The sequence below is a fragment of the Bipolaris victoriae genome, assembly GCF_000527765.1.
Source record: "Bipolaris victoriae FI3 unplaced genomic scaffold scaffold_100, whole genome shotgun sequence".
NCBI classification, from domain to species: domain Eukaryota; kingdom Fungi; phylum Ascomycota; class Dothideomycetes; order Pleosporales; family Pleosporaceae; genus Bipolaris; species Bipolaris victoriae.
Window position 1 is genome coordinate 54,660 of NW_014575292.1, and position 24,508 is coordinate 79,167.

At 50.5% G+C, this 24,508-nt stretch overlaps 8 protein-coding genes across 8 annotated transcripts; 3 read left to right on the forward strand and 5 right to left on the reverse strand.

Annotated features, from left to right (window-relative positions):
• Positions 1 to 2,357: 2,357 nt before the first annotated feature.
• Positions 2,358 to 4,117, forward strand: COCVIDRAFT_19168 (hypothetical protein; the record flags this gene model as incomplete). Its single annotated transcript, XM_014697336.1, has 2 exons — positions 2,358 to 2,677; positions 2,725 to 4,117. The coding sequence occupies 2 exons, from the start codon at positions 2,358 to 2,360 to the stop codon at positions 4,115 to 4,117; spliced, it is 1,713 nt and encodes a 570-aa protein (XP_014552822.1).
• Positions 4,118 to 4,644: 527 nt separating this feature from the next.
• COCVIDRAFT_19169 (hypothetical protein) lies at positions 4,645 to 5,180 on the reverse strand (the record flags this gene model as incomplete). The annotated part of the gene is made up of 2 exons (XM_014697337.1): positions 4,645 to 5,081; positions 5,132 to 5,180. 2 exons carry the CDS (start codon positions 5,178 to 5,180, stop codon positions 4,645 to 4,647), a joined length of 486 nt encoding a protein of 161 aa, XP_014552823.1.
• A 2,269-nt stretch (positions 5,181 to 7,449) lies between these two features.
• Positions 7,450 to 9,822, reverse strand: COCVIDRAFT_29849 (hypothetical protein; the record flags this gene model as incomplete). Its single annotated transcript, XM_014697359.1, has 2 exons — positions 7,450 to 9,714; positions 9,775 to 9,822. 2 exons carry the CDS (start codon positions 9,820 to 9,822, stop codon positions 7,450 to 7,452), a joined length of 2,313 nt encoding a protein of 770 aa, XP_014552845.1.
• Positions 9,823 to 10,574: 752 nt separating this feature from the next.
• COCVIDRAFT_109281 (hypothetical protein) lies at positions 10,575 to 10,817 on the reverse strand (the record flags this gene model as incomplete). Its single annotated transcript, XM_014697360.1, has 1 exon — positions 10,575 to 10,817. One exon carries the CDS (start codon positions 10,815 to 10,817, stop codon positions 10,575 to 10,577), a length of 243 nt encoding a protein of 80 aa, XP_014552846.1.
• A 1,033-nt stretch (positions 10,818 to 11,850) lies between these two features.
• Positions 11,851 to 13,205, forward strand: COCVIDRAFT_19171 (hypothetical protein; the record flags this gene model as incomplete). The annotated part of the gene is made up of 4 exons (XM_014697338.1): positions 11,851 to 11,891; positions 11,939 to 12,132; positions 12,186 to 12,534; positions 12,932 to 13,205. 4 exons carry the CDS (start codon positions 11,851 to 11,853, stop codon positions 13,203 to 13,205), a joined length of 858 nt encoding a protein of 285 aa, XP_014552824.1.
• Positions 13,206 to 14,867: 1,662 nt separating this feature from the next.
• On the forward strand, positions 14,868 to 15,279 carry COCVIDRAFT_29851 (hypothetical protein; the record flags this gene model as incomplete). The annotated part of the gene is made up of 2 exons (XM_014697361.1): positions 14,868 to 15,073; positions 15,132 to 15,279. 2 exons carry the CDS (start codon positions 14,868 to 14,870, stop codon positions 15,277 to 15,279), a joined length of 354 nt encoding a protein of 117 aa, XP_014552847.1.
• A 1,637-nt stretch (positions 15,280 to 16,916) lies between these two features.
• Positions 16,917 to 17,774, reverse strand: COCVIDRAFT_19172 (hypothetical protein; the record flags this gene model as incomplete). Its single annotated transcript, XM_014697339.1, has 4 exons — positions 16,917 to 16,939; positions 17,229 to 17,328; positions 17,388 to 17,415; positions 17,512 to 17,774. The coding sequence occupies 4 exons, from the start codon at positions 17,772 to 17,774 to the stop codon at positions 16,917 to 16,919; spliced, it is 414 nt and encodes a 137-aa protein (XP_014552825.1).
• Positions 17,775 to 19,091: 1,317 nt separating this feature from the next.
• Positions 19,092 to 20,900, reverse strand: COCVIDRAFT_109287 (hypothetical protein; the record flags this gene model as incomplete). Its single annotated transcript, XM_014697362.1, has 5 exons — positions 19,092 to 19,244; positions 19,298 to 19,759; positions 19,813 to 20,132; positions 20,188 to 20,687; positions 20,740 to 20,900. 5 exons carry the CDS (start codon positions 20,898 to 20,900, stop codon positions 19,092 to 19,094), a joined length of 1,596 nt encoding a protein of 531 aa, XP_014552848.1.
• Between the last annotated feature and the right edge of the window lie 3,608 nt (positions 20,901 to 24,508).

Below are 24,508 nucleotides of genomic sequence, written 5' to 3' on the forward strand. Positions count from 1 at the left end.
TTAAATCCGCGCACAGACGCAATATCGGTGGTACAAAGGCTGCATCGAAGAGTGGACGGCTTGCCATGGTTGCGACCATCTTGTAATTACGTAGCGTCGCTTGGCAGTGACTAGTCCGCATTACCCCAGAGGCTCTTTCTCCACACTCCATCCCGCTTCATTCAATTCACCAGCCCAAGAGACCAAACTTTGCCCACAGTTGTCTGCAAAAGTAGTGGATTCTTCACTGATTGGAGAAGATTTCTCTGGCACATGCACCTCATCTCATATTTGACGGTCATATCCATTTCACTGCTTTCTAACAAGATTCACAGCGCAACGGCCCTCACTGGGCTTAGCCTGAGCTTTACCCAAAACAGGATGCCACCCGACAAGCGGGAACTTTTTGCTATGAGCGACGCAAGCATGTAGTAAAATGAATTCCAGGAGGTGGCTGTTTAGGCAAAAAGAACGGCTGTCGGCTCTACCGTCACGAGACCATAGCATTCATTGGTTGATCGGCGCCTCCCTTTCGTTGCACATCTCCACATACGGGAGAATAACGTCCGAAGCAGTTTGTATAAGAGTCTTTGCTCCCCGTGGGGGACTACATCTGTTTGGCGGTCCTAGAATTCCGACCAAATGTCGTTGACAAAACAGATGGAGGGTGTTGCGGTCCTGTCGCATGTGATCTTGGGACTAAGAACATCTATTTGTGGCATAGAGTTCTGTCACGCCATGGTATGTTCTGTATGCTGATGACATTCAACCCACACTCACGAGTCCCCCGCCATTCGACTCCGCAATTAGGCACGTGAAAGCTGAGCTGACCATCACAGTGATATCTGGAGACATGCCGTATGGGGCACTCCATCTCTGTACGATAGCTGTCATTCCACACTGCCGTACCTGTCTCCCGGTAGCCCCTCGGTCACCCGAACATTATCCGGCCTCAAAATTTGCTTCAGGGGCAATGTCCTGGATATCGGCACTGCTCACGATACTCGCCCCGCCATGCGCTCACTGGACTCCACCGCGGCCCTCTTTTTCTCGAAATCTTCAGGTACCTTGATCGAGGTTTTCCTGCATTGTAAAGCAATGTGGGACGCTAGCGCTGCAACCTCGGAGTCGGAGATGAAGTTTTCATCATACGTCGGCCAAGACCGGCGCACGTCAGGACAACCACGAAACTCGCACGCATTGGCATACTCACAACAAAGCTGATGGGCTTTCCAGAAAACCCATGTTTCGCTGATGCAGCAACAATTACCGCCATTGTCGGACGTACACTATCGTGTGCTGTGGAGCATACAGTACACTTTTCTAGGACTGCTGGCCATGGGTAGGGACACTAATCGAGACATAAGGCGAAGGAATCTGCAGCTACACCTGATGCAGTAGTCTAACTGCATGAGTCGCATAAAACGCATATCTTCCATCAATCGAACCACTTTTTGGTGCACTCCTGGGCTTCCGAATCCGACCACACAGCATTCAACAAAGCCTTGAGGCTCTGCGGCTACCATCCGTGCCGCCACGTCCGTGCACCCAGTTCGCCTGCACTACGTTATGTCATCGGAGCCACTTGTTCGCCCTGTCGACACCGCAGACGCGTCTATACCCTAGTACAAACTGCAAATTCAATCGCCTAATCTGTCCATTGGTCGGATGTCGGATGTACGACAGCCATTCATATGCGTACATACATGGTCATGAGGACTTGATGGTTCTTAAGACCTTCGCTGTTGCTACTGTCGGCAAAGCTACAGTAGATGTTCATTCACTGTCCATCTCTTCTGCCACTCCAAGAGTACCGCGGGGCCCATTGACCGTATCTTTCGGGCGCTAATTGCAAACGAAAAAAAAACATTGTTCAGGTGCAACAACGTCGGTGGGCCGATCAAAACGCTATCAACGTCCGTGCGTTCTGGCGTCCAACTGCTGTCCGATGTTGAGCGGTTCAGAAATTTCGCGGCCGCAGACCTCCGCCTTAGGCGCTCTTGTGAGAGGCTGCCCCATGTTCAGCTTCAACCTGACATTGCGATGTCATCATTCGCCCCGGGCTCCCCGGGCTCGTGCGAGCATGTCTCCTTTCCCCTCCATGCTTAGGGCTTCTGGAAAAAGTTGGTCTTGTGGACATGCGGATGAACCTGGCACTGGGGCTCCACTGCCAATAGACCCTCTGTACAAACCCCGTCTCCGCGTAGTTTCGCTATATATACGGTACAACGACCCCCTCGAAATCCACACTGGTCTCCCCTTCTCCAGCTTCTCTCCAGCTCAGCCTCCGTGAGAAGTACACCCCACGCTGCGGACTAGCTAATCACTAGTCTACCACACTTCCCTTATATATCTTTAATCAACCATCACCCGCAAGGATGGTCTTGTCGCGTTTCTTCAATAAAAAGACTGCGGCTGATGGAGTGCCGGGAAAGGGCACTCCTGAAAGCGGCACTCCTGCTGGCACACCAGCCAGGGGCAACTCCGATGCTCCACAGAATGCAGTCCTTGAGCCAAAGGGCCGAGTACCTGCTATTGCTGTCATCCTTGGTGCTGTTGCTAGTATCGGTGGCTTCATGTTCGGCTACGAGTCTGGACAAATTTCCGGTTTCCTTGAGATGGATGATTTCAAGAACCGCTTTGGCGAAGACGGCAAATTCTCTGCTGTGCGCCAAGGTGCTATTGTTGGCCTTCTGGCGTAAGTTTCTATCTCTGATGAAGTGAACACTGCTAACAATTAACCAGTGTCGGTACCCTCTTTGGATGCTTGGGCTCAGCTCCCCTTGCTGACACGTTCGGTCGTCGTCTTACCATCTCCGGTTCCGCCTTCTTCTACATTATCGGTGTGATCATTGAAATTACCAGCAAGAATGTCTGGGTACAGTTTGCAATGGGTCGATTTACCGCTGGTCTTGGTATCGGAGCTCTTTCGACCGTCGTGCCTATGTACCAATCCGAGTCCATTCCCAAGCGAATTCGTGGCGCTACCGTTTCCTCTTACCAACTCTTCATCACCCTTGGTATCTGGACCGCGTACATGGTCAACTACGGCACTGAGAAGAGCTACATCAACAGCGCCCAATGGCGTATTCCCAACGGTCTGTCCGCTCTCTGGGCTATCCTTCTTGGAACCACAATCTTGCTCCTGCCAGAGTCCCCTCGTTACGCATACCGCAAAGGCAACGTTGAGGATGCTCGCGCAAACATGGCCCGCTTGAATGGAGTCGACCCTCACAGCCCCTTTATCGATGCTGAGATCGCCGAGATTCAGGAGAAGCTCGAGGCCGAAGCCGCTGGTGGCGACCACCCATGGCACGAAATCTTTACCGGCCCTCGCATGCTGTACCGTACTCTACTCGGAATGGTTCTCCAGGCTGGTCAGCAACTTACCGGCGCCAACTACTTCTTTTACTACGGCACAACTATTTTCGCTGCGACCGGTCTCAGCAACTCGTATGTCACCTCCATCATTCTCGGAACTGTCAACGTTGTTGCCACCATCGCTGGTCTCTGGATTGTCGAGAATGTCGGCCGCCGCAAGGCTATGATGGCTGGTGCTGCCTGGATGGCCATTTGCCTCTTCATCTACTCCTTTATTGGCCACTACCAGCTTGACCACCAGAACCCTCTCAGCACCCCCCAAGCCGGAAACATTATGATTGTATTCACCTGCCTTTTCATCGCAGCTTTCGCTACCACTTGGGGACCTCTTGTCTGGGCTATTGTTGGTGAGCTCTACCCTGCTCGCTACCGTGCTACTTGCATGGGTCTTGCTACTGCATCCAACTGGCTCTTCAACTTCATCATTTCTTTCTGCTCCACTTTGATCACCGACCGTATCGACTACTTTTACGGTCTCGTCTTCGCCGTCTCCCTCGTCATCCTCTTCTTCGTCGTGTACTTCTTCATGATCGAGACCAAGGGCCGTTCTCTTGAGGAGATTGACACCATGTATGTCCTGCACGTCAACCCCATCACTAGCAGCAAGTGGGACGCATCAACACTCCAGAGAGACGGCCTTGTCGACACGGACCGCCTGCACATGGGTCCTGGTGGCCGTACTTTCAGCAAGGCAGAACAGAGTGGTACCCACGGCGGTATCCTGGAGCCTGCGGAGAGGAACGAGATCCAAGTATAAACAATTTGGAAATTGAGCAATAAGAGTTGCATTTTAATGGCGCTTAAGTGGTTTGCATATGCTTGATTTGCCCATAGTGGCTCCGGTGGGATTGGCATTGAAGAGAAAAAAATATGATACCTTTGTAATGATTTCGATGTGGGTTGAATGAACCAGGCTTTTTAGGAATTTTTAGCAGCATCAAATAGAATGACATGCTTGAATTGAACAATCATCCATCAACTTTGTATAATCATCAGCAATTATTTGCTATTGCAGAGGGAGACAAGACCCTAGAAGTGAAGGTCACTGTCAATGCAGATTGTTCCACTGATCACATGTGCGACATTCAAAGTTTTTATGTTTAATAAGAACTCAAAAAGTAATCTGTTACTCTTTGATAAAACCCAAGCGGCTGACACTAAACGTTTAGAACGCATTTTTTCATACTTTAGCTTCTCAAAAAAAAACCCTCCTCGACGCATGATTGAATTATTCCAAAACATATGTCTTCCATTCCTCATCCCAGCATCAACCCAACCTACCTTTCAAGACCTCGGATCCTTAGCCCCAATATCCCTACTTTCCCGCGCCCACCTCTCCCTTCCCTCTCCCGGCCTCACAACTTTATCCTGAGCAGACTCGGTCTCGGGTTCTGCAGCCCACTTCTTGAGCACATCCAACCCCACGCTATTCAACGCCTTGATATGTGTAGATTCCAGCTTGACACGGGGGACATCTCCGATTCCCTTTTCCGCAGCGCTTTTCCACATGGACGCTTCGAGGCAGAATCGTTGACCGGGGCCCACGCCGGCTTTGCGCAGGTCGGTTCCGGTGGAGGAGGAGAAGTCGAGGAAGGCGTTTGTGAGGACTGCGGCGATGGGGTTGCTGCTGTTGCACATTCCAGCGTGGAGGGAGGGGGGTAGGGAGGAGGAGGAGGGGGCGTTTCTTTCGGAGGAGTGCTTGTGCAGTGGTGCGTTGAGGACTGTGAGGTGTCAGGTTGAGATTGAAGTGGGTTACGCGATGTAGCCGTACCGTTTCTTTGCTTGACGTCAATGAAGCCTTGCTCGTTCTTTCCTGACATTTTAGCTGTCTAGTTATCATATATCAATTGTTTTGGGAAGCTGAAGTGGAGTTTTGTGGAGCTTTGGGTGAATTGTAATGCAATCAAGTCAGTGTAAGTTTGAGAAGAATTGGTGTGAGATGCTACAGCTGAACTTTAAACAGTACTTGGGATCATTCATTTCATCTCTATATTCTGCGCCTAACTACCTTTGCATAATGCAATTCGTAAGAATGATGCTCTCATGACTTTCCTTGGCTTGTATCTTGACGTCAGCGAACGGAAAACCGTTGAGAAGCTATTTTGAGGCTCAGGATTTATATGTGAGATATTTCACTCTCAAGATATCAGTCATCTCGAGTTACTGGTTTCCTAAAGCTCATATTGTATGTGACGTTGCAAACCTGGAGAAGAAGCAGTGGTATCAACGCCTGGAGGAGTGTCGCGCTAATCCCAATACGTACTAGTATGTATCTCCTCAACTTCGCCCTCTTCGACGAGCACTCCATATATCTTTACCGCCACACACCACACACGCAACAACCGGTACCGTGACAATAGAAGAGCCGCGCACGCAACACCACTTGACACACCGCCACCCGTCCATTCACATGGCCTCACACCAACTACGCAACACGCCTTGGCGTGTCCATCCCAAAGCGCCCTATCCCATACTAGTAGGTGTTAACAAGTCGGTGATTGGCAAGCACCGACATGCCGACCAGACTCGCACAGCACAGCCCATCACGCACACATGGCCGGTTCATATCACGATGCAATAATTGGGCCATGAGGCTGTAGAGCCACGTTGGACAGAGCCAACGAAGCGTGCACGCGTTCACATGTGCTGTTGCCGTCATTGGTACCACACCGTGTTTCGGAAGCGCCGATTCGGGCCAATGAGGCCGAAAAAGAGAGCCGCTGCTATCTGGAAAGTACAGTGTTGTTCGAGTCAGCGTCGCGTTCGCCCTGTCACTTTCACCGATGCATGCAAAGAGAGATTCCCAATTTGACTCGAAGGTTACGTCCATGCTGCCCGACTCAAACCCCCTATCCTCTCTTTAGGCAAAAGAGCTGCGTGTGAGCATGCACGTCTGTCAAAACGTTAAGTATTGCTCATAAATGCAGTGGCGAGTCAGCAGAGCGATTCCCAGCCAAGATGAGTGATGGTGGTGGTGATGGTGATGATGACAACGAAGCTAATTCATAGCTTCCTTTCTTGATTTTTTCTCCTCCCACAAGTGCTAGGAAGCCCAGCTAGCATAGCATGTAACCATGAGAATACGACACCGGTCTCTTTACCTAATGCCACGACCTAGTCTCATTTTATCCGCGGCTTACGAACCGAAAGTATGGGAGTATGCACAAGGTCAATGCCTGCTTTTGTCCTTGCTGCTCGAAAATGAAGCAAAAGAAACGGCACGGCACCAGACTCCGAGGGAAAAAGTATGCTTGTGTACTTTACACACTATGCTCAGCGTTGGCGAAAATGTAACGTGCAGAATCTTTGTCCCTGGAGGAAAAAGAAGCAAACATGTAAACGGCGGTCACGTAACGTTTTTTCTTATTTTTCCCCCTTCCAATTTCCACAACTTGATCTCCCTCCATTGTATGTGCAAAGTACCAAGCGAGCGATCTACAAGTGTATAAAGCAGCGACTACTGAACGATGATGTAAGTCAATACGTAGTAACGCAATTGTGGTTTGTGACGCAGATGTGGCAATGTCAGGCACTGCACCGGTAGAAAGCGAGGCTAACACATATTTTTCTTATGGCCGAACTGTGAGAATGGTCACGAGGGATTTTTGCGTCTTTAGCATCAATTGCCCGCCACTCTTGCCGATTATGGGGTTGACGTCGTTTGACATGACCGCTGCTGCAGGTTGATCTAGCAGGACCTTGGAATGTACCGAGATGCGGGGTGCGGAAGAGCAAAAGGGAAAATCGTAGACGAGCGGTGGGTTGCACGCATAGGTATTAGTATGAGATTTTTCCTTCTTTTCGCTCTCGGCATGCACAGTCGCTTGTGAAGAAGCACCGGATTAAGCTGCAGGTTGCTTGCATATGTATGTAGGCATGTATTGATGTCTGCTGCCCCGCTGTAGGTACTAGGCACATATTGTAGTGCGTCATCACAATGCACCTCTCCCCCCCCCCCATCTACGGAATACCCAAAAGAAAAAGCACCTGGCTTCATGCAATGCAATGCAATCCGCGTCTTTTCAGCTTTATAATACAATGTCCGCATGCATGGTGAATTTAAGAGCGTTAGTAGCCGAAAAGCCATTGCTAACCCTGCAGCCGTTGGCGAATCTCGGCAACGACATTCCGGATTCGAGGCTCCTTGACTTTTTGCTCGGCACGGGTGACGGCATCGCCTATTTGAAGAATATCGCGACCGGCTTCGCAAAAGTCGGGACCAAGACACAATAACGTACCAGTAGCCACAAGCGCACGGTAAACAGCTTCAGAGTCGGTGGCTGTGGTGAGGACCTTTGATAGATCGTCAAGGAGTGATAGGGCCCGGTCTGCATTGTTCTCGTAATTCAGAAGCACCGAATAGTTAATGTATAGCGTAGTGAGCGCAATGATCAAGTTGCGGTTGGTAGAGGTAAGGAACGGCGACACCAAAGGATGGATGTTGTCAAACTCCTTGCTCGCAAGAAGTCTACCCTTGTCAGTCTGGAGCAGGTTGCTCAGACACCGTATTGCCATCATAGTATTGTTCGGTGGAGAAGACCCGGTGAAGACATCTGATTCGATAAGGGCTGGTAGGAGGTTTTGCTCAGGTGACACAAGGAAAGCAGCTGGCTCCTCGAAGGCGAGGACTAGCCGCAGCAGATCGAGGGCGGGCAACCGCTTTTCTGCTGGCCATTGGGTCGCTGCTTTCAGGAGCAGCTCGACACCAGTAATGTCTATTCCCTTGCCGTTTCCCTTCTCAATCGCACTGACAGTGGCGCTTAGTTGCTCAATATCCGAGGGGTTCAGCGAAATGCCCTTTTGGCCATCATCAACCAGAGACTGGTTAAACTCTGTGAGCTTTTTGAAGATTATTTTATGGTTTCCGGCCGTAATGGGAAGGTAATCCTTTTGCGGAAGTATCTTGGGTGGCGATGGTGCGGGTTGTGGTTGCGCGGGGACCTGGTTAGCGTCTCCCGGGCGGTAGCGTGCATCTGAACCCCAGGGATCCGCGCCCTGCGCGCTACTTTGGCCTAGCGTTGCACCCTGTGTGTTTTGAATAATGAAGTTTGCGACTTGGTCCAAGTACGTAAGTGGTAGTTCGTTGTCTTCAATGAACTTGCGAGCAGCCTCGTAATGGTTCTGGTTGAGATTGTATGGCAGTTTCAGTGGGGGCTTGCCATCTTCAATGTCAACGTCAAAGACATAGTCGTACTCTTTGCCGGCATGAGATATCTTGCGTCCACCGCTTCCAGCCGAATCAACTACAGTGCCAACATTCACCCATTGGTTGGCGGTAGCTGACCATTGATATGCCGAAACATTTCCGTTCATCTCCTTGATCATTTGTACCTGACCTTCCTTTGTACCGGATCGCTGGGCAAGGAATTCAGGCCCTGGCAGCTGTTCCTTGTTGATGTTGCCTACAGTTTGTTGTGGAATTGCCGACCCTTTGACGTCGTCGATGAACTGCTGGATCTCGGTTTCGGCGGCATAACGAGATTGGTCGCGGGTGAAGACACGCGCGAGTTTATCACTCGCACCTGTGACGATGTCCCCGTTCTCTTTACACACGGCCACTGACCATACTGAGATGGCTGGGTGGGTAATGGTTTGTATACACTTGTTGTTTTCCCACACACGCACAGTCCGATCTTCACCGGCACTTACGATCCCACCGTTGGGGAGAACGGCAAGTGAGTAGATGAAGTTTTCATGGCCATGCAACTCCACGACCTGTTTTCCAGTAATGGTCCATAGGCGGATGACGGCGTCGTTGCCTGCGGAGGCGAATTGAGCTCCCGAAGGGTGATCCGAAGGCAGTCGACAGAGAGCGCGTACAACTTCTGGTGCCTGGATTGAGCGCACTGGAGATGTACCACCCGCGATATTGTAGACACGAATTTGATTGTCGGCGCACCCCGTGATGATGGTGTTCTCATCAAAGGCAAGGACAGCCCACACCGACGCAGTGTGACCCTGCAGCACGGTAGACTCACCCCACTTGCCAACCTCCCACAAACGGGCCTCCATATCCCAACTGCCACTCACGATATACCGGCCATCTTCACTAACGTCGAGAGCACAGACGTTATTGCCATGTCCTATCAGCAGAGCGTCGGCATCGGAATCGAGGGTCTTGGTGGGTGAGCGTACGTCGATGATTTGATCTTTGCCGCCTGAGACGACGAGACCGTCGGGAAAGGACGACGAGGGAGGGACAATGGCGAGCGAGTTGACAAACTCCTTGCCATGTGTCTTGATGGAGCTGTCCCAAACGGGTGGATTGGCTGATTGTTGTGTCCAAGCGCGTACGGTGAAGTCTCTCGAGGCGGAGAAGATGGAGGCGGGCGAGGCGAAGACTACACTGCGAACCTAGGGCGAGTGTTAGTGTGTCTGTGTGTGTAGGACGTGCACAGTCTAGGCTGGACTCACGTCGTCTTCATGGCCGCGTAGGGTGGCTGATAGCTTGAAATCGGCCATGATGGAGCTGGGGCGGGGTTGCTCAAAGGGTGGGGGGAGCTGGGCAACGGGGGCGAGGGTGGAAAGAAACAGGCGCTAGTCTGTCACGAAGCCTGTGCCTGCAACCAGGAAACACATGCGAATCCGAAGCACACGTACACACACACGCACGCAAAGATGACGGCACGGGGAGTTTCTGCGTGTCTGCAGTCAAGACCAACTGCTCGGCCATTGGCGTCGTCCCACTGGCGACGTCAGCTTTTGGCGAGGCGGCCGGCCCACTCACTCACCCTCCCCCCGGTCACCCGTCGCCTGTCGCCGCTTCCCTCTCCCGCCCTTCCCCCCAAACAGGCCTTGGCTTGGCAAACAACTCGCTCAACTCAACACGACACTGGACTCTGACCATCATCCACCAAATATCAATTCGTTACACCATCAGGACTTTAGTCCATCTGCAGCTGAGCCCTGCTCGCACTCGCGCTGTTTCTCCACGGCCTACCAATCGCGCACGCCTTTTTCTTCTCCTTCTCAGCTTGCCCTGATCGCCTAGCACCATCTAGACTGGCGATAGCGTTGCCACAACTGTATCCGATCAGATCATATCGCATCATATCGCTGTTCCATCGGCTTGGGCGTGGCTTGCGGCTTGCGGCACGTGGCCAATGCTTTGTCTGGACCTCTTCCGCTTGAAGTCTCGAGCAGCAATGCTTGGAGACGATACAAGCGTCTACCAAGCTTGTACTTACAGTACACATGTACCTACTCACATGCACTCAGTGTCCATGCTCACGATTGTTGCATCTCCGCTCCCAGCCTGCCATTGATCTGTTGCAACTGGCATTGACCAACAGCACCCCAAGACCCACTTGCAGACAGAAATGCATGTTGGATGGGGCAGCAGAGTCGACACGGGCATAATTTCTTCGTTTCCTGTTCGTGGCAGGATGCAGCAACGTTTGAACTTCCCTTGGAGATGCACAAGTTGCAGCTGCACCAGCTACGTCGCTGTGGCGCATCTCCAAAGAGGCACAGCGCAGTATGGTGGAATGAGTCCAGAAGCTCCCTCTCTCTGCCATCTCCCATCGACTCCGCCACCTCGGTTCTTTGGCTCCACGGCCTCCATCTCGGAGGACGGCAATTGTGTTTCGCCGACTGCAAGGAGTCAGTCAGTACCAGGCAGGCTTTGATGCGCAAAGCAAATGGTTGTGCATCGTCTTGCCCGTTTTCCAGGTCATTTGCCTCCTGTCATGGTGCTTTGCCGCTCGTTTGGCCAGCCTCCACGTCCCCTGGGCCTTGCATGCGCTCATGCCGCCCTCAGACGTCGCCCTCAGCATGGTACTGCAGCCACTAGACCATTAGGCTTTCGCGTGACATTCCTGACCCTGCTGTTCCAGATGCACTTGTAGCAAGGTCGCCCAGTCTGGTTCTAGCCAGGAAACGCTACGCCAAAGCCAAGCCGCCCGGTTCATCTGGCGAAGCGTTGCGTGTCAGCTCAAATTTTGGGCCGCTGATAGAACAGAGGGACACCCTGTGACTTGCCTAGAACCAGTCCATGGACCACCCCATGTCATCCCAATGGGCGCGTCCTCCGCGACTGACGCCAGCGTGCCATTGCTGCGAGTCGGTAGGGCAAAGCCTACAAGAGAGCCTTTGTCCCGCCCTGGCACCATCACCATCCTCCTTGCACTTTTGATCTGCAATTCTCCATAATTACCACAACAAGTTTTAGCCGGCCCGCCCCTACCAGCCTCATCCACCGCTCTTCACGGTCCGGCAAGTTAGGTCCCTTTGGTTCATCAGCCTTACCATACACTCGGGCCCGCACGGCGCTTCCGTGAGATCATCGCCGACCCCTACGTACCCCTACGCACTGTTGCGTAGCAAACTAGGATTAAACCCGTCATAATAGTACGGCCGTTGCTCTGCACTTATTTTCTTTGCTTTTAGGCCAGGGTCCTGGGTGTACAAACATCTGCTTCAAATAGCCTCCTTCCGCCAGTCCGAGTCGACAAACACATACCAAGCAATCACACACACTCTACTCACACAATGGACGCCCCAATGATCGAACTCAAGTCTGCATTGGCCTCGTAAGTTGCCCCTTGCCGTCTATTCAACCCCAGCTAAGTCTTTTCAGACTGTTTCAATGTGGCCAATACTCAGATCTGACCATCGTTTGTGGAACCAAAAGATACCAAGTACACCGCATACTTCTCGCAACTAGATCGACCTTTTTCGAGGGCGCATGTCGAGGCGGCTTCAGAGAGGCAGAGAGTGGAGTCATTGACCTGAGCGAAGATGACGCGGAGGCTGTAGAACACATGATCCACTGTAAGCATCTAAACAGGCATGGCAACCTCATGAGTTATGCTGACCCTGCGCAGACTTCTATCACATGGACTACCTAAGCAAAAAGCCACTTTCGCGCCGCTCTTCACAACGATCAAATCGACCAACATCCCTACGACAAAGGCAAGCACCACCACGGAAATTCACTCTTGACCCCAACGACGACCCGTTATTAGCCCTCGTAGCCGCTGCTGCACCAGTGACCCCTCCACCTAACGAGCCAATGTTCCAGAATGTTGATGCATCCGCTAAGCTTGCCGCCACCCCGATGGTCGACCAAACTTTTGAGGATGACGATCTTGAAAGCGTAGAATCCGAGCCAGAGTCGGAAATTCAGTCTGCACATCTCGTCGCACATGCCAAAGTGTACGCAATCGCTGAGAAGTACGTACCGCCTTCCCTCACACTTTTCTGCCATGCTTGCTTCTTTTCCCTTCCTCTATCCTGATCCCTGCCTTGCGGAGTGGCTTTCATCTGCATCTGCAGAGTTGGTTCCCGTGATGCTGTGCGTCGCACGGCGTTTTCAAACGCCGACCACCCCCGCCATGTGCGTCACCAACATGAACACAACGCCAATCAACGCTTTTGCTACCCTTTCCCCCACACCATGCACACCTCCTTTCTGTTTTTCCTTTTCTCTCGAAGTGTACAGGACAGGCCAATGATGGCTGTTTGCAAAAGTCAAAATGCCCTCTCGAAACCGAACGCGTCAGCGTTTTTCCTACCTCTCCAACCACTCAGCCGCCACCGATGACAAACACGGGCTAACAATTTCTTGCAGATATGGCATCGCTGGCCTGAAGGCACTTGCACGCAGCAAGTTTGTCGATCAGATCGACTTGCATCTCGCTAGTCCCGAGTTTCCAGAGGCGTGCCAAGAGGCATACGAATCTACCTTCCACTCAGACCGCGGCCTACGGGACGTTATCATTCAGGCCTTCCGTGCAAACCCCAGCCTCTCACTACGGCCTGACGTTGAGATGATGGTACGAGAAACGCCAGGGCTTGCATTTGAGCTCTTTCGAATGGCCAGTGGCCTTCCCGTTTCCTCGTGAGATACCTATGGAATGTCTGTCTCCATAAATCCGAAACCTACAAGTTACTCCATGACCTTGTTGGTCTGTGCCATTACCCGTACTGCAGAAACATGCATACAATTGGTGTCTCCTTCACCCCGTTGGTGTTCCTCTGCAGTAAGCAACGCGCGTCCATCTCTTTGTGGCCCATCCCTAGGCCAAGGACGATATCCTGCGACTGCACACCACAACGCGCTACAATGCTACTTGGCGTCCCAGGCCACCCTTTGTCATAACGGCATTCGGCAACCAACCTGAAGTGGGGGTGTTGCGCGTCTCACAGATTACGCCGACCTGTGCATGCACCCTCAGAACCATATCTGGTTCGATACAGCCAATTATGTCTGGAGATGATTGATCACCGGCCGGGCCTGACCGTGTATATTTCTTTTACTTACTCTTTTCTTTCTTTTGAGCGTTCCTGGTAATTCTAGCGATATCATTAAGCGAATTGAGCTCCTTTGGCTCACCAATCTCAACTTTACCTACCCTGAGTGCCCAGGCTTCTTATCTTGGCCCTTGAGTGCTTTTTCGCATCAGATTAATTGAAGAACCTCAGCTTGAATGGATAGTGAAGTAACCTTCCATGGTAGAAGAACGCATAACGTGTCGAGTTTTGCTAAGTGCAGATGATGCAAGCTTTGTGTAACTTTGGCTAGGACTACTACTGTACTCTTAGCAGTTGATGGCTAGTGTTGCAGCAATAGTCGAAGGACTCCAATGCTTTTCGGGGCGTATACTACTATCCTCCTGAATACCCTTCCCCGCCTAGCAGAACTGGATACGGTGTCAGATCCTAAGCTGAGTGCGGGGGTGTGGGACGCCTAACAGTAACGCTGTTTTTTCTGACGCAGGGACAATCTGCAAGCCTCTCTGCGGTTCGGCCCTTACATTCTTGTACCTCATACTCAGATCGCATACTCGATTGATCTACAGCTGGAAAACGCCACACATCAGCGGCGTAGACCTCGAAACCTCACTTTTATTTTTTCCGCATTCCTATCAGACTTGGCCATTTCCAACCCCCCTTCTCTCTCCACCTTCGCTTAGCACAATGGGGCGTAGCCTCTGTAACTGGGCTTTAGTACAGCTGAGCAGGGGACTCGAGGCATGCCAATTGAACTAACTCAAAGCATTCCCGTTTCCCCCGCAGAGTCAGGTCAGTGCTTTGAGTGCATCTATGGCCCATAATTGGGCCTACTCGGTTGCAGCTTAGAGATGGCTTAGCCTAGCACAAAAAGTACTGTAGTATGTTATACAAGGAACATCAGGCATCCTTTGGACTGGACGTCTTAGGTGCAAGACCGAGTAGTCTCGGTATATTACCCTGTTGATCTTTTTTTTTTGGTCTTTTAGGACTTCGCTCGTTTTAGGTATGTAACAATGGTTATGTACAACGATGTTTTCGTCGCATTGATCCAAACCATGACCAAATTTACTCTGAACAGCTATTGAAGAGAGCATGCAAAGAACACTTGAGATGGGAAGCGAGATGCATGGCAGTGGACTTGGTATGAGAAGGAGGCAGTGAGGGAGATAACGGGAGATGTGCATGGCGTGAAGCGGACGGAGGAACTGTAGAGAAAGATGATATCTTACTGTGAAGAAAATGCCATCAAATACATCATAATCACTTACCATATGCCTACCTGCCTACCTTTGAAACTCTTGGATATTCCAATCATCATCACGACGTTTCTCAGTCTTCTTGCTCTCGCCACTCAGGCCAATGCAATCCTTGCTGCTGCTGCTGCTGCTGCTGCTGCTACCGCTGAGCCCGATATCAATGCCGATGCTGCTGCTTTCGCCCATGCGTCTTTATTCGAGGAATGCAGTTCCCTAGGTTTGTATCTTTTTCTTCTTCATTTCCAAGTTCTCGTCAATCCTGCGCTTGCTAACCCTCAGCGAATACGTCATGCAAGTCCCCAAGAGCGCCGACCCTGCGCAATACCGCAAGTGCGCTGAACACCGTCTGCGAGACGACAACCGCATGTACCATGACACCTCTTTCGCCTTGGCTGACGAGTCGCGAGACCACTTGAGGCGCATCTGACATCTTGACACGTAAGGAGCAAACGCACCACTACGAATCTGCTTTCGGTTGCAGCAAGCGCTGTTGATGGAAAATCTTGCGGTAATTCCCAGTGACGGCAAGGGGTGCTGGATTGCTGCTGGTGACGGTGGTGATGCTTAGCTCCAGTGCGCTATCTACAACGACTGCAGTGCTAATTCAAAGTGCGGTAAGGGCTACGTCACAAGCCCAGTCGTTTAGCTGCGGATGGTAAGTGGTGGATGTAGTGAGGCGAAAACTAATTGACGCGATGAAGTCATTGGCTTCGGAAATACGGTGGCTGGTTGACTTTTCTCGATGGAGCGTACGACGGAAGGGTTGGAGAGGGTAGGGTCTGGAAACGATGAGTGTTGCTGAATAAGTCTATGATCGCTTTGGAGGATCAGCTTAGATTTCACCCTGGTGATAGTAATACCGTTATCTAGCGTCATGAGCTGTCTTTTTGTGCATGATGCATGATGTTGGCTTTGCTCCCTGCTTGTCCGGATGTGATGAATCGTTGTGCGAGCCCTACCAAGGATTGTTATTCTCAATGAAGGCTCGAGACTTCAAGACCAGGAAATCTCCAAAGTACTCAAGCCTTCCCTTTTGTGCACCGTGGTTCAATGTTATCGAGGCAGAAGTCCTTTCTTGCGTAATCGTGGAAAAATTGTGTTGTTAAACCGATTCGTCCATTCTGGATGCCATAAACAAGTAAGGGTTGTAGAAAATAACATTCAAAACTTCCAATAGATAGTGGGCCCCAAAGTTCCCCATTCTCCAAGTTTGGAGGCGTGTTCGGGTGCTTGAGGCCGTTTTTCTTTTCGCTCGTTGCTCATCGTGATAGCGATACCACGGACTGTGGAATGCAGCGGACATAAATACCGATCTATGTGTAAGAGACTCCATATATTGACCCTAATCCCAGTCCTATGAAACATCGGATTGATCTTTTTGGAAAATAAGACGCTCCGGGGTGTCCAACATTTCGCGTGGTAATCATCACTATTCAGAAAAATAGTGGCGGTCCAGGAAAACCGGTGGCGAGCTGCACTTCTTTGATATGAGATCGTATTCATGGTAATACGATATCGGTACAGCATTCTAAAAGGTGTTACGGGTGGATCGGCTTTGCACGGTTGTTGTTTCGTAGCGTATACGTTGTCGACGTTCGTCCTCACTCGCCCCGGTCCTCCAGGGAATTTGTACTTGTCGAATATCTCAAAAACGGACATTTGTTGTAGCCCGAAATTCTGAAAGTAGCTCTTCGCCTGGTAAGCTCTTCAAGTCCCCCGTGATTCAGACTGATCCAGCTATTTTTCTCTCCATCAAAGTTCCTTCGTCGTATGTTTCCAACTCATTGCAGTTGCGCTCGTATAGTCGTAAAATCAAATGGTAAAATCCGGTAAAACCGCTTTTAATAGATGAAGGGGATGGCGTTGTAAGGATCTCGAAGTTTCTTTTGCAACCTCTGGGGGAATGGTTTGGGGTCTTCGTTGTTATCAGACGGTGATGACATTGGGGACCCGACGGTGACCCACCGCACTAGTGTGGTTCGCGCTTACACCCTGCATAAGAAACTCTCCGCAACCCGAGCCTTCTTCCCGGTCGTTAATAAGTAATGCATAATTTATTTCCTCCTATAGTAGCTTGATGATGGCATCTGTAATGTTTCGTAGCTTTCGGTGACTCAGTTGTTAAGTAATTTGGTGATTACCGGCGCGCTTTCAGTGCTAAGACGCATCAGTCCTGCTGAACAAATGAGGTTCGCTTCAACTTTTGACACTGCGTTCTCTTCCTGCCAACATGGGGATACGACGCTTATGCTCATATGAACTTAGTGCTATTTACTATTTTTCCCTAGTGTCATTCAATATTGGAAGAAGAAGATGAAAATCGAAGCAGCTCGGCAAGATATATTCTCAGTCTCCCTGCTCAACATAGCCACACACCCACACAATTGAAGATCGCATTTGTATATTCAAAGCTACGGCATTTATCGATCTCCCCAACTTCTCGAGTATAAACGAGCGTGTGGTCCTTCTCGCAACACTATACCAATCACACCACTACTGGTCGCACTCGTACTGAGTACCGCAGTCCGTGCATACCCCGTTGTGAATCGCACAACAGATGGAACTGCGCATTACACAAATTAGCTCTCAACTTCATCCTTGCTTCCATTTTAAAAAGGGGAAGAGAAGCTGATCAGCAAAAGATTCAAGCTCAACATACCAGTTGATCTGACAATTGGCGAGACATCCCTGACTGCCGCAGAAGCCGCAGCCAGAGAGGCATGCAGAAACGCAGGTTGCGCGTTTCTCGAGGGTCATGGAGTCGGCCGTGGCGTCTCGGGTTAGAAGCGACTTCATGCCATTGGGCATGCTGGATATGTCGCGGGGAAGGAGGTCCGTGTTCGCGATAGCGTTTGGGGCAGCAATTGCGGACGGGGAGAATGCGAGAGCGAGGGTGAGGGCGATGGTGGTGAGGAACTGCATTTTGAAAGGTAATTTGTTTGAAAGTCTTCTTGTCTGATAAGGTGAGATTGTTTGAAGTGAATGGTTGAGGTGGAGTTCTGAGCTGTGTGAGGAGGCTTCTGGGTATTGCACGTCTTTTTATATTCGACTTTGAGTTATATCTTGGAGATATTCGAAGCATTAGGTGGTTGCCTGATGGTTCGCCTGATCTTACATACCTCTTGACGAAGTGCTCATTTACGTTGTGATGTTGGCTCATTGTGATATCTTGCAATCACAGCTCAATGCTATACAGGCGATCTGTTGGTTGTTTCAGACGATATTAAACATTGCACGCCTTGTTTTGCAGAGATTTCCAAAACGAGTATGCATTGGAATGATGACTTTGAGCGAAACAATCAAAACTGGCATCATGGAATTATTAGAGCATAGTCTTCATAGTGGTTGCATACCACCACAGCTTTCACTCAGTCGTTAATGGAATTAGTATGACACAACACGAAGTTGCAATGAAAACTAGCCAGATGCACTGAGAAAAGATATAACAACAAAGTGAGAATACATAACACGCTTGTAGGAATGTTAGGCAAAACACAGCCTTTCAACTGTAAACGAGTAGTCCAATCAACTGGGGATTGACGTCTAGATCTACATGTAAGGCAAACGACCGCCTGTCGACTGTAAATGAACAGTCCAATCAGTTAAGGCGTAGTATGTAGATCTATACGTAGTACCAACATTTGTAGCAGCCATCGATACATTTTGCCTGAATACCCATTGTTACACATGCATAACAAGCTTCCAATTCAGCAACGATATACCCCACTTCCAGCTCAGAGTGAAACAATAAGCACTAGGAAATTTCGGGGGCTACTTCCGCCATAAGCACACTTTCTGAGTTTCGTCGGTGTGCTAACTCTAGGTTGTAGACTGAGCTTACCTAAAATGCTACTAGGCCGTAGTTGTTTCGTGGTTCAGACGATGAGGGTAACTATTCACGAACCGTTGCTTCTTTTTCAGGACGAGTTTGATTTGTTTTATTGGCATGCAGCGACTATTTCACAAAATCCGAACACAATATCTTGTATAATAGTCGAGATTGCAGTCATTTATGTGGATAGAGATGGTTTTCGGATAGCTGGTACTTGAGCCATTGATCACTAACAAATCATTAATAGCTTAGGATATCACTTTGTGCAGTATAAATGCTATAAAGCACCAATATAAGAATTGTAATCAAAGCTATAGAGCTCTGATAAGCAACTACTCGCAAATACTAGACTGTATCCCTACAATCACTACAACAACTAGACTTCAAGGCGAGAGGGCTAGCACCCCTTAAACACGAACTTGCTCGACATGAGGAGTCTTCTCGGAACCAAGGTTGTCAAGGTGCTCGCTGTGGACACCCTTCTCGATGGCGTGCATGTCAACGTGGGGAACAGCATCGTCGCCGTCGAAGATGCGCGAGATTTCTTCAAGAGTGGGTCCCTGAAGTATATAGTCAGCAACGGCTTCGTGTGGCGAAAGATGCGGATACATACCTTGGTTTCTGGGTAGACAAAGTAGACGAAGACGAGCTCGACGGAGATCCACAGAGTGTAGAAAAGCGCCAGGTTCCAGTGCTTAGGGAGGTTGTCCCAAGCGACAGGGTTGGTCTGACCGCCAACGGCGAGGATAGCCTGGACGGTAATGTTCATGATCATAAGACCCTTGGCACGGAGTGCGTAGGGAAGAATCTCGAGAGCATAGGCGACAAGCAGACCAGACCAGGCAAAGGCATAGCATACACCAAAGAGCCAGACAAAAGGAATTTGTGCGTATCCGGCACCCTTGTTTGTCTCGCCGGAGTTCTCGTAGACGGCGCAGGTGATGGTCCAGCAAACGAAACACATCATCATACCAGTGGTTGCGCCCAGGAAGAGGGGACGACGTCCGACCTTGTCAATCAAGGTAGCAGCATATGTGGATACGATGAGAGACAGGATACGTTCACCACCAGTCAGCTATATCATGGGTTAGTAGAGAACTTTTTGGCAAGAATTGCAGCTAGACTTACAGCCATCTTTTGATCCTGGCTAGTAATTCCGGCACCGGTGTAGACCAAGTTGATGTAGTTGGAGAAGAGGGCGTTACCGGAGTATTGGGAAATGATACCAAGGGAGATGAGAATGGCCAACCTCCATCGGTTACCCTTGGTCTTCAGGAAGTCAACGTAGCTGGAGTTGGTTTTGGCATCGGCCTCCATTCGGATGGCTTCCCTCATCTCGGTGTATTCAAAGTTGACGGTTACGTTATCACGGTCACCCTCGGCATGGTAGTATGCAAGAGTGTCCAGCGCCTCCTCGTAGCGTTCCTTGGAGATCAACCAACGTGGGCCTTAGTCCCGTGTTAGCTTGATGTACAAATGAATATTCGTGTCCATGGTACTTACTTTCAGGGACCCACCAGATGAACATGAGCTGAAGAAACGATGGGAGACCCTGAAGAAGGGTAATGGAGCGCCAGGACCAATGGTTGTCGGCTTGGGATGTGCCCCATGCAATCCACGCAACAAAGAGAGCACCCAAGTTCCAGAGACAGTTGTAGACAGCAGTGAAGATACCACGATGTTGGGGATGGCAAATCTCGGTGAGAAGAATAGGCGAGCACATCTGAGCGAACGAGTTACCGAAACCTAGGATGAAACGACCGACCATGTAGACTTGCCAGTTGGTGGAGAAAGTTGAAACGAGAGCACCTGCAATCATGATGGTGCAGCCGACAGCGATTGGGATTTTACGTCCAGTCCATTGGGTAAGGAAAGGGACAAGAAAGAAACTGACGATGGAACCAATGTTGTACATGTTGTTCATTATACCAAGGCGGTTACCGCTGGGGTTGTCGAAGTATTCGGTCCACTTGTTCATCTGCTGCGAGGAGTTCATCATCATACTAGAATTTAGGATTAGCTAGAGCATATTTTGTCAAGCTGAATTGTACTCACCCATCGTAACCAGTAGTGGCCGAGGCAATGCAAAGGACTGAGCTGTGCCAGAAGAGTTTGCGCATGTTGGGGTGCTTGTACCAGATGACCTTTTCGAACTGAGGTGCATCCTCGCGGACATTGCTGTTGCCCTTGGGGGCGCTCATTCCCATGCCGACCATGTTGGGCAAACGACGAGTTGAGACGACGAAGAGTCAAGAAGGCCGAAGGTAACGAAGGAGGGTCGCACACCGAGTTTGCAGATGGCCGTGAGGAACGATCAGAATGGCCGTGGGGCGACGAGTACAGTACTTATATCTGACGCGCGAGTACCAGAGGCGATCCCGGGAGTGGGGACGGGATGACTAGGACATGGAGATTATCCCTGACGGTTCGACGGACATGGATGCCGCAGTGTGCAGGACGGGTGCTTGACAGCAAGTGTGGAGAGCGCCAGTAAGATTATACCAAGAAAGCTGGATTGAGCCAGCCATGGGCACGAGGGCCGCAGCGCCGTAGCCGAGAAGCTGTGTGTAAGTTCGTCGTGTGGACGCTAGTTGTTGGCTTGGTGCTAGTGTTTCCAACGTCCCCTGCCAAATGGGGTGGCCCCATGGGGTGTCTGGAGGCGTTCGAGAAGGGCACAACGTGCCAGGGCGGCTAAGTAGATAGTAGTTGCATGGGCCAAAGAGTAGGATGGCGACACAAGAATTGATGCAAGGACACCAAGCCGTACTTGGCCCTTGTGAAGTGCTTCAATTTGATGGCCAAAGGACTGCTACGAGTTGCAAGGGCGACATGTCCGACACTGTGGCCGTTGGTGCTATTACTTGCCGTGTACAGACTCGGCAAAGTCGATCGCCGGTCGATGCTTCAGAATCGCAAAAGACGGTGGGCTTGGTCTGCCACAAGCGATGAGGACTTCTCCCCACGGCAAATCACATGCGAAGGCTCTGCGGCAGCGGCAAGATGGAAATGGGCATTTTGCCTCGTTTCATTGTTCCACCCGCGGTGGGCTTGGCCAGGCCAGAGGCTTATCATGCCGAGTCTTGGATGGGTAGGGCTACTGTGTAGGTGGTGAAGACAACAGGCGACTCGTCCCGCGGATAATTTTGCTTAGCATCCGCCGCTCACCTCGTCCTTGGTTGCCTCGAGGCTGAGATGAGCCAACCACACTGTCGTCTTGCGACAAGCTCTTCTTGTTGCGGAATGTCACGAGCTGCCAAGATGGATAAATGGGCCTGTACCCCGAAGGCGGAATCTGGAGCTCGGAGACCAAGGGCCAGTGGATGCCATGAGCACGAACTGCTGTCTAGCTTCGATTCCATGGACAGCCTCAGACAAGCCCAGGCGGCTATTGTTGGTAATTATGAATCATTTGACAAGACGGGCATCTGAATCTGAATGAAGAGGCCGCCAGCCTCTTCTGACGGTGGTGTGGTGGGTGGTGGGTTGGGGCAGAGCTGGGGTCACTGACTTTGCCAAGCCCAGCTCGCCGGGCTGCAGCCGACAACACCAGCTGTCTCTTCCTGCACATGGCCGCCGCATCGTTCAACACCGTAACTCGACTCGGAAATTCTGCGAGGCGAGCATTCGTGCATGTCCATGCTGATAGATTAGGTCGAGGCTGAACCCGGGCGCCGAGCTGTTGGATTTAAGTTAATTGCTTCCTGGGGAAGCGAGGCATTTTGTGGGGTCGGACAATCTACTACAGCATCGCTAACTGCCGCACACCCCGCGCCCTTTGGTCTGTTAGCCGCATTGTTGTCGACTTCAATCTTGACGTCCGACGAGTCTGTTGTCGGTGCAAATTGAAAATGCACCGTTGGAAGTCAGCACGCGGCGAAAGCTAACGCGACCAAGCAAGCCCGTATGCTTGACCGGCTGTACGTTGTCTGCCAATACACGCCAATTCTTGGACGGCCTTGGCCCAATCAACCTATGGACCAGCGGGGCCGTAGCCTGATTTATCCGAGCAAGAGTCTCGTGGTCTTGGTACCGTTAGACGCCAAGTAAGCCTCCCAAATCTGCAGCGGAGGCTGACCCGCAGAGACGGAACGTCCTTGTTGAGTGTGTACTCGTTATCATCTGACAGGGAGGCATAAGTGACAGATGAGCAGCTTGGCCCCAATCAGTACACTCTACCGTGCCACTTTTCCACCGCATATTCCAGGCGCCATACACCAGGCTTGCCGCCCGCCTCTCTGGTGCCATGCAGACGACAAGGTCCAGTCGAACTATCATTCGCCACATTCCTGTAAAAAAGCACAAGCTCATTCCACAAGTGTTGGCGTCATGTAAGTATAGTATCGAGCAATGGCAAAAAACAAAATTCGACCACTAGACTACGACCATTATTGCTAGCCGTTAACACTTTATCCACGACAACGCAATGGTGACGGACTCCATTGTTTGCCACCATTCCTTGGTATGAGGCATACTGCATCATCTTTCAATCTTCTGGTGGAAGCCGGCAGCTTTGCTCAATATGATTGATGACAAGTATCCAAGTATAGACATGTTGCTTACAAGTAATCACGTAAATACAAAAACAACATCACAGTGTATTCACATACATCGTGCTCACCGGACCCCAACCAAGACCCACACCAGGGTATGGAGCGACGGCAATCTGGCATCATGATCAGCTCATGGCCTTATCCTTGGAGTGGGGCTCGTTAAGCTTCTTGACTTCTTGGTATTGAAATACTGACTTACTTATGTACCCGAGCCTTGCTTTTCCATCACAACACGGGCCTAGAGTCAGCCCAGCGTCCTCAAGCGGATGGCCTTCGTGTTTCTGACGGAAAGACTATCCGCCGGATAACAATCCGTCAATCAACGCCACCAGGCTAGCTTTGTGGCGTAGGACTATTGTTAAACAACATCTAGCACGGAACGTGTGACTGCTTGCCATGTGTGCAATGTTGGCAACTAGTTCGTAACGGCTTTGTGGAGAAGCTAGGCTACATCTGTGGGCTTAAAATCCGCAGAGGGTGGCTCTGTTCTATTGGGAAATATCTAATAGATCAGCTGTGATACCTACTTACATGCGTTGGTGGCACGCAGAAGTTTGCAATCAAGTACAGCTAATATGGGGGCCAAAACAATAGCCCAATATTGAAGCATGTGCACACTTTTCAATTACTGAATGAAACTTGGAAAAGTAGGCTACCAGATAGCACCAATGTGACCACCATACACTGGACTACATTTCCTGATTACAGGCTTCATAGCAATACCATGCGCTTTCAAGGGATGTTACAAGAACACGTGGCGACTGTCGATGGTCAAGAAACCGACGCCTTTGGACTCTTCTCCCATCACCAATAGTTGGAAGTGCACTTAGCCAAGATCCCGGTCTCTTATTGCCAATCATTATAATTACTTCGTAGCAAGTAAATAGCATGGCGAAATCCTAAGTATCCCTGCTACGCCGGTAAGCAGGCCCGTGATTATTCTGGGCTAACTGACATTCTGGAAGCTCTCAATCGTTCTTCGGCGATCCACATATCCTTCCTGGGTGCCAACTAAGACGCCCCCAACCGGTTTCCTGAAACTTGGTCGTAATCACATGAGTTGTCTCGAGACCATTGTTACATGATCCAACCCAGTCATCTCTCTGTTCGCCCATCCAGCTAAGGATAGCGCCGGATGCTGGGAACCGCCAACTGATAAGTACCAAACTGCAGCGAGATACAAGCCTAAGTCAGAAAATACCACGTCAGTCACCACTCTGGGTAATACGCACAACAGCATGCTTGCAGCTATCCACTGATCTGTTGCCAGAGTC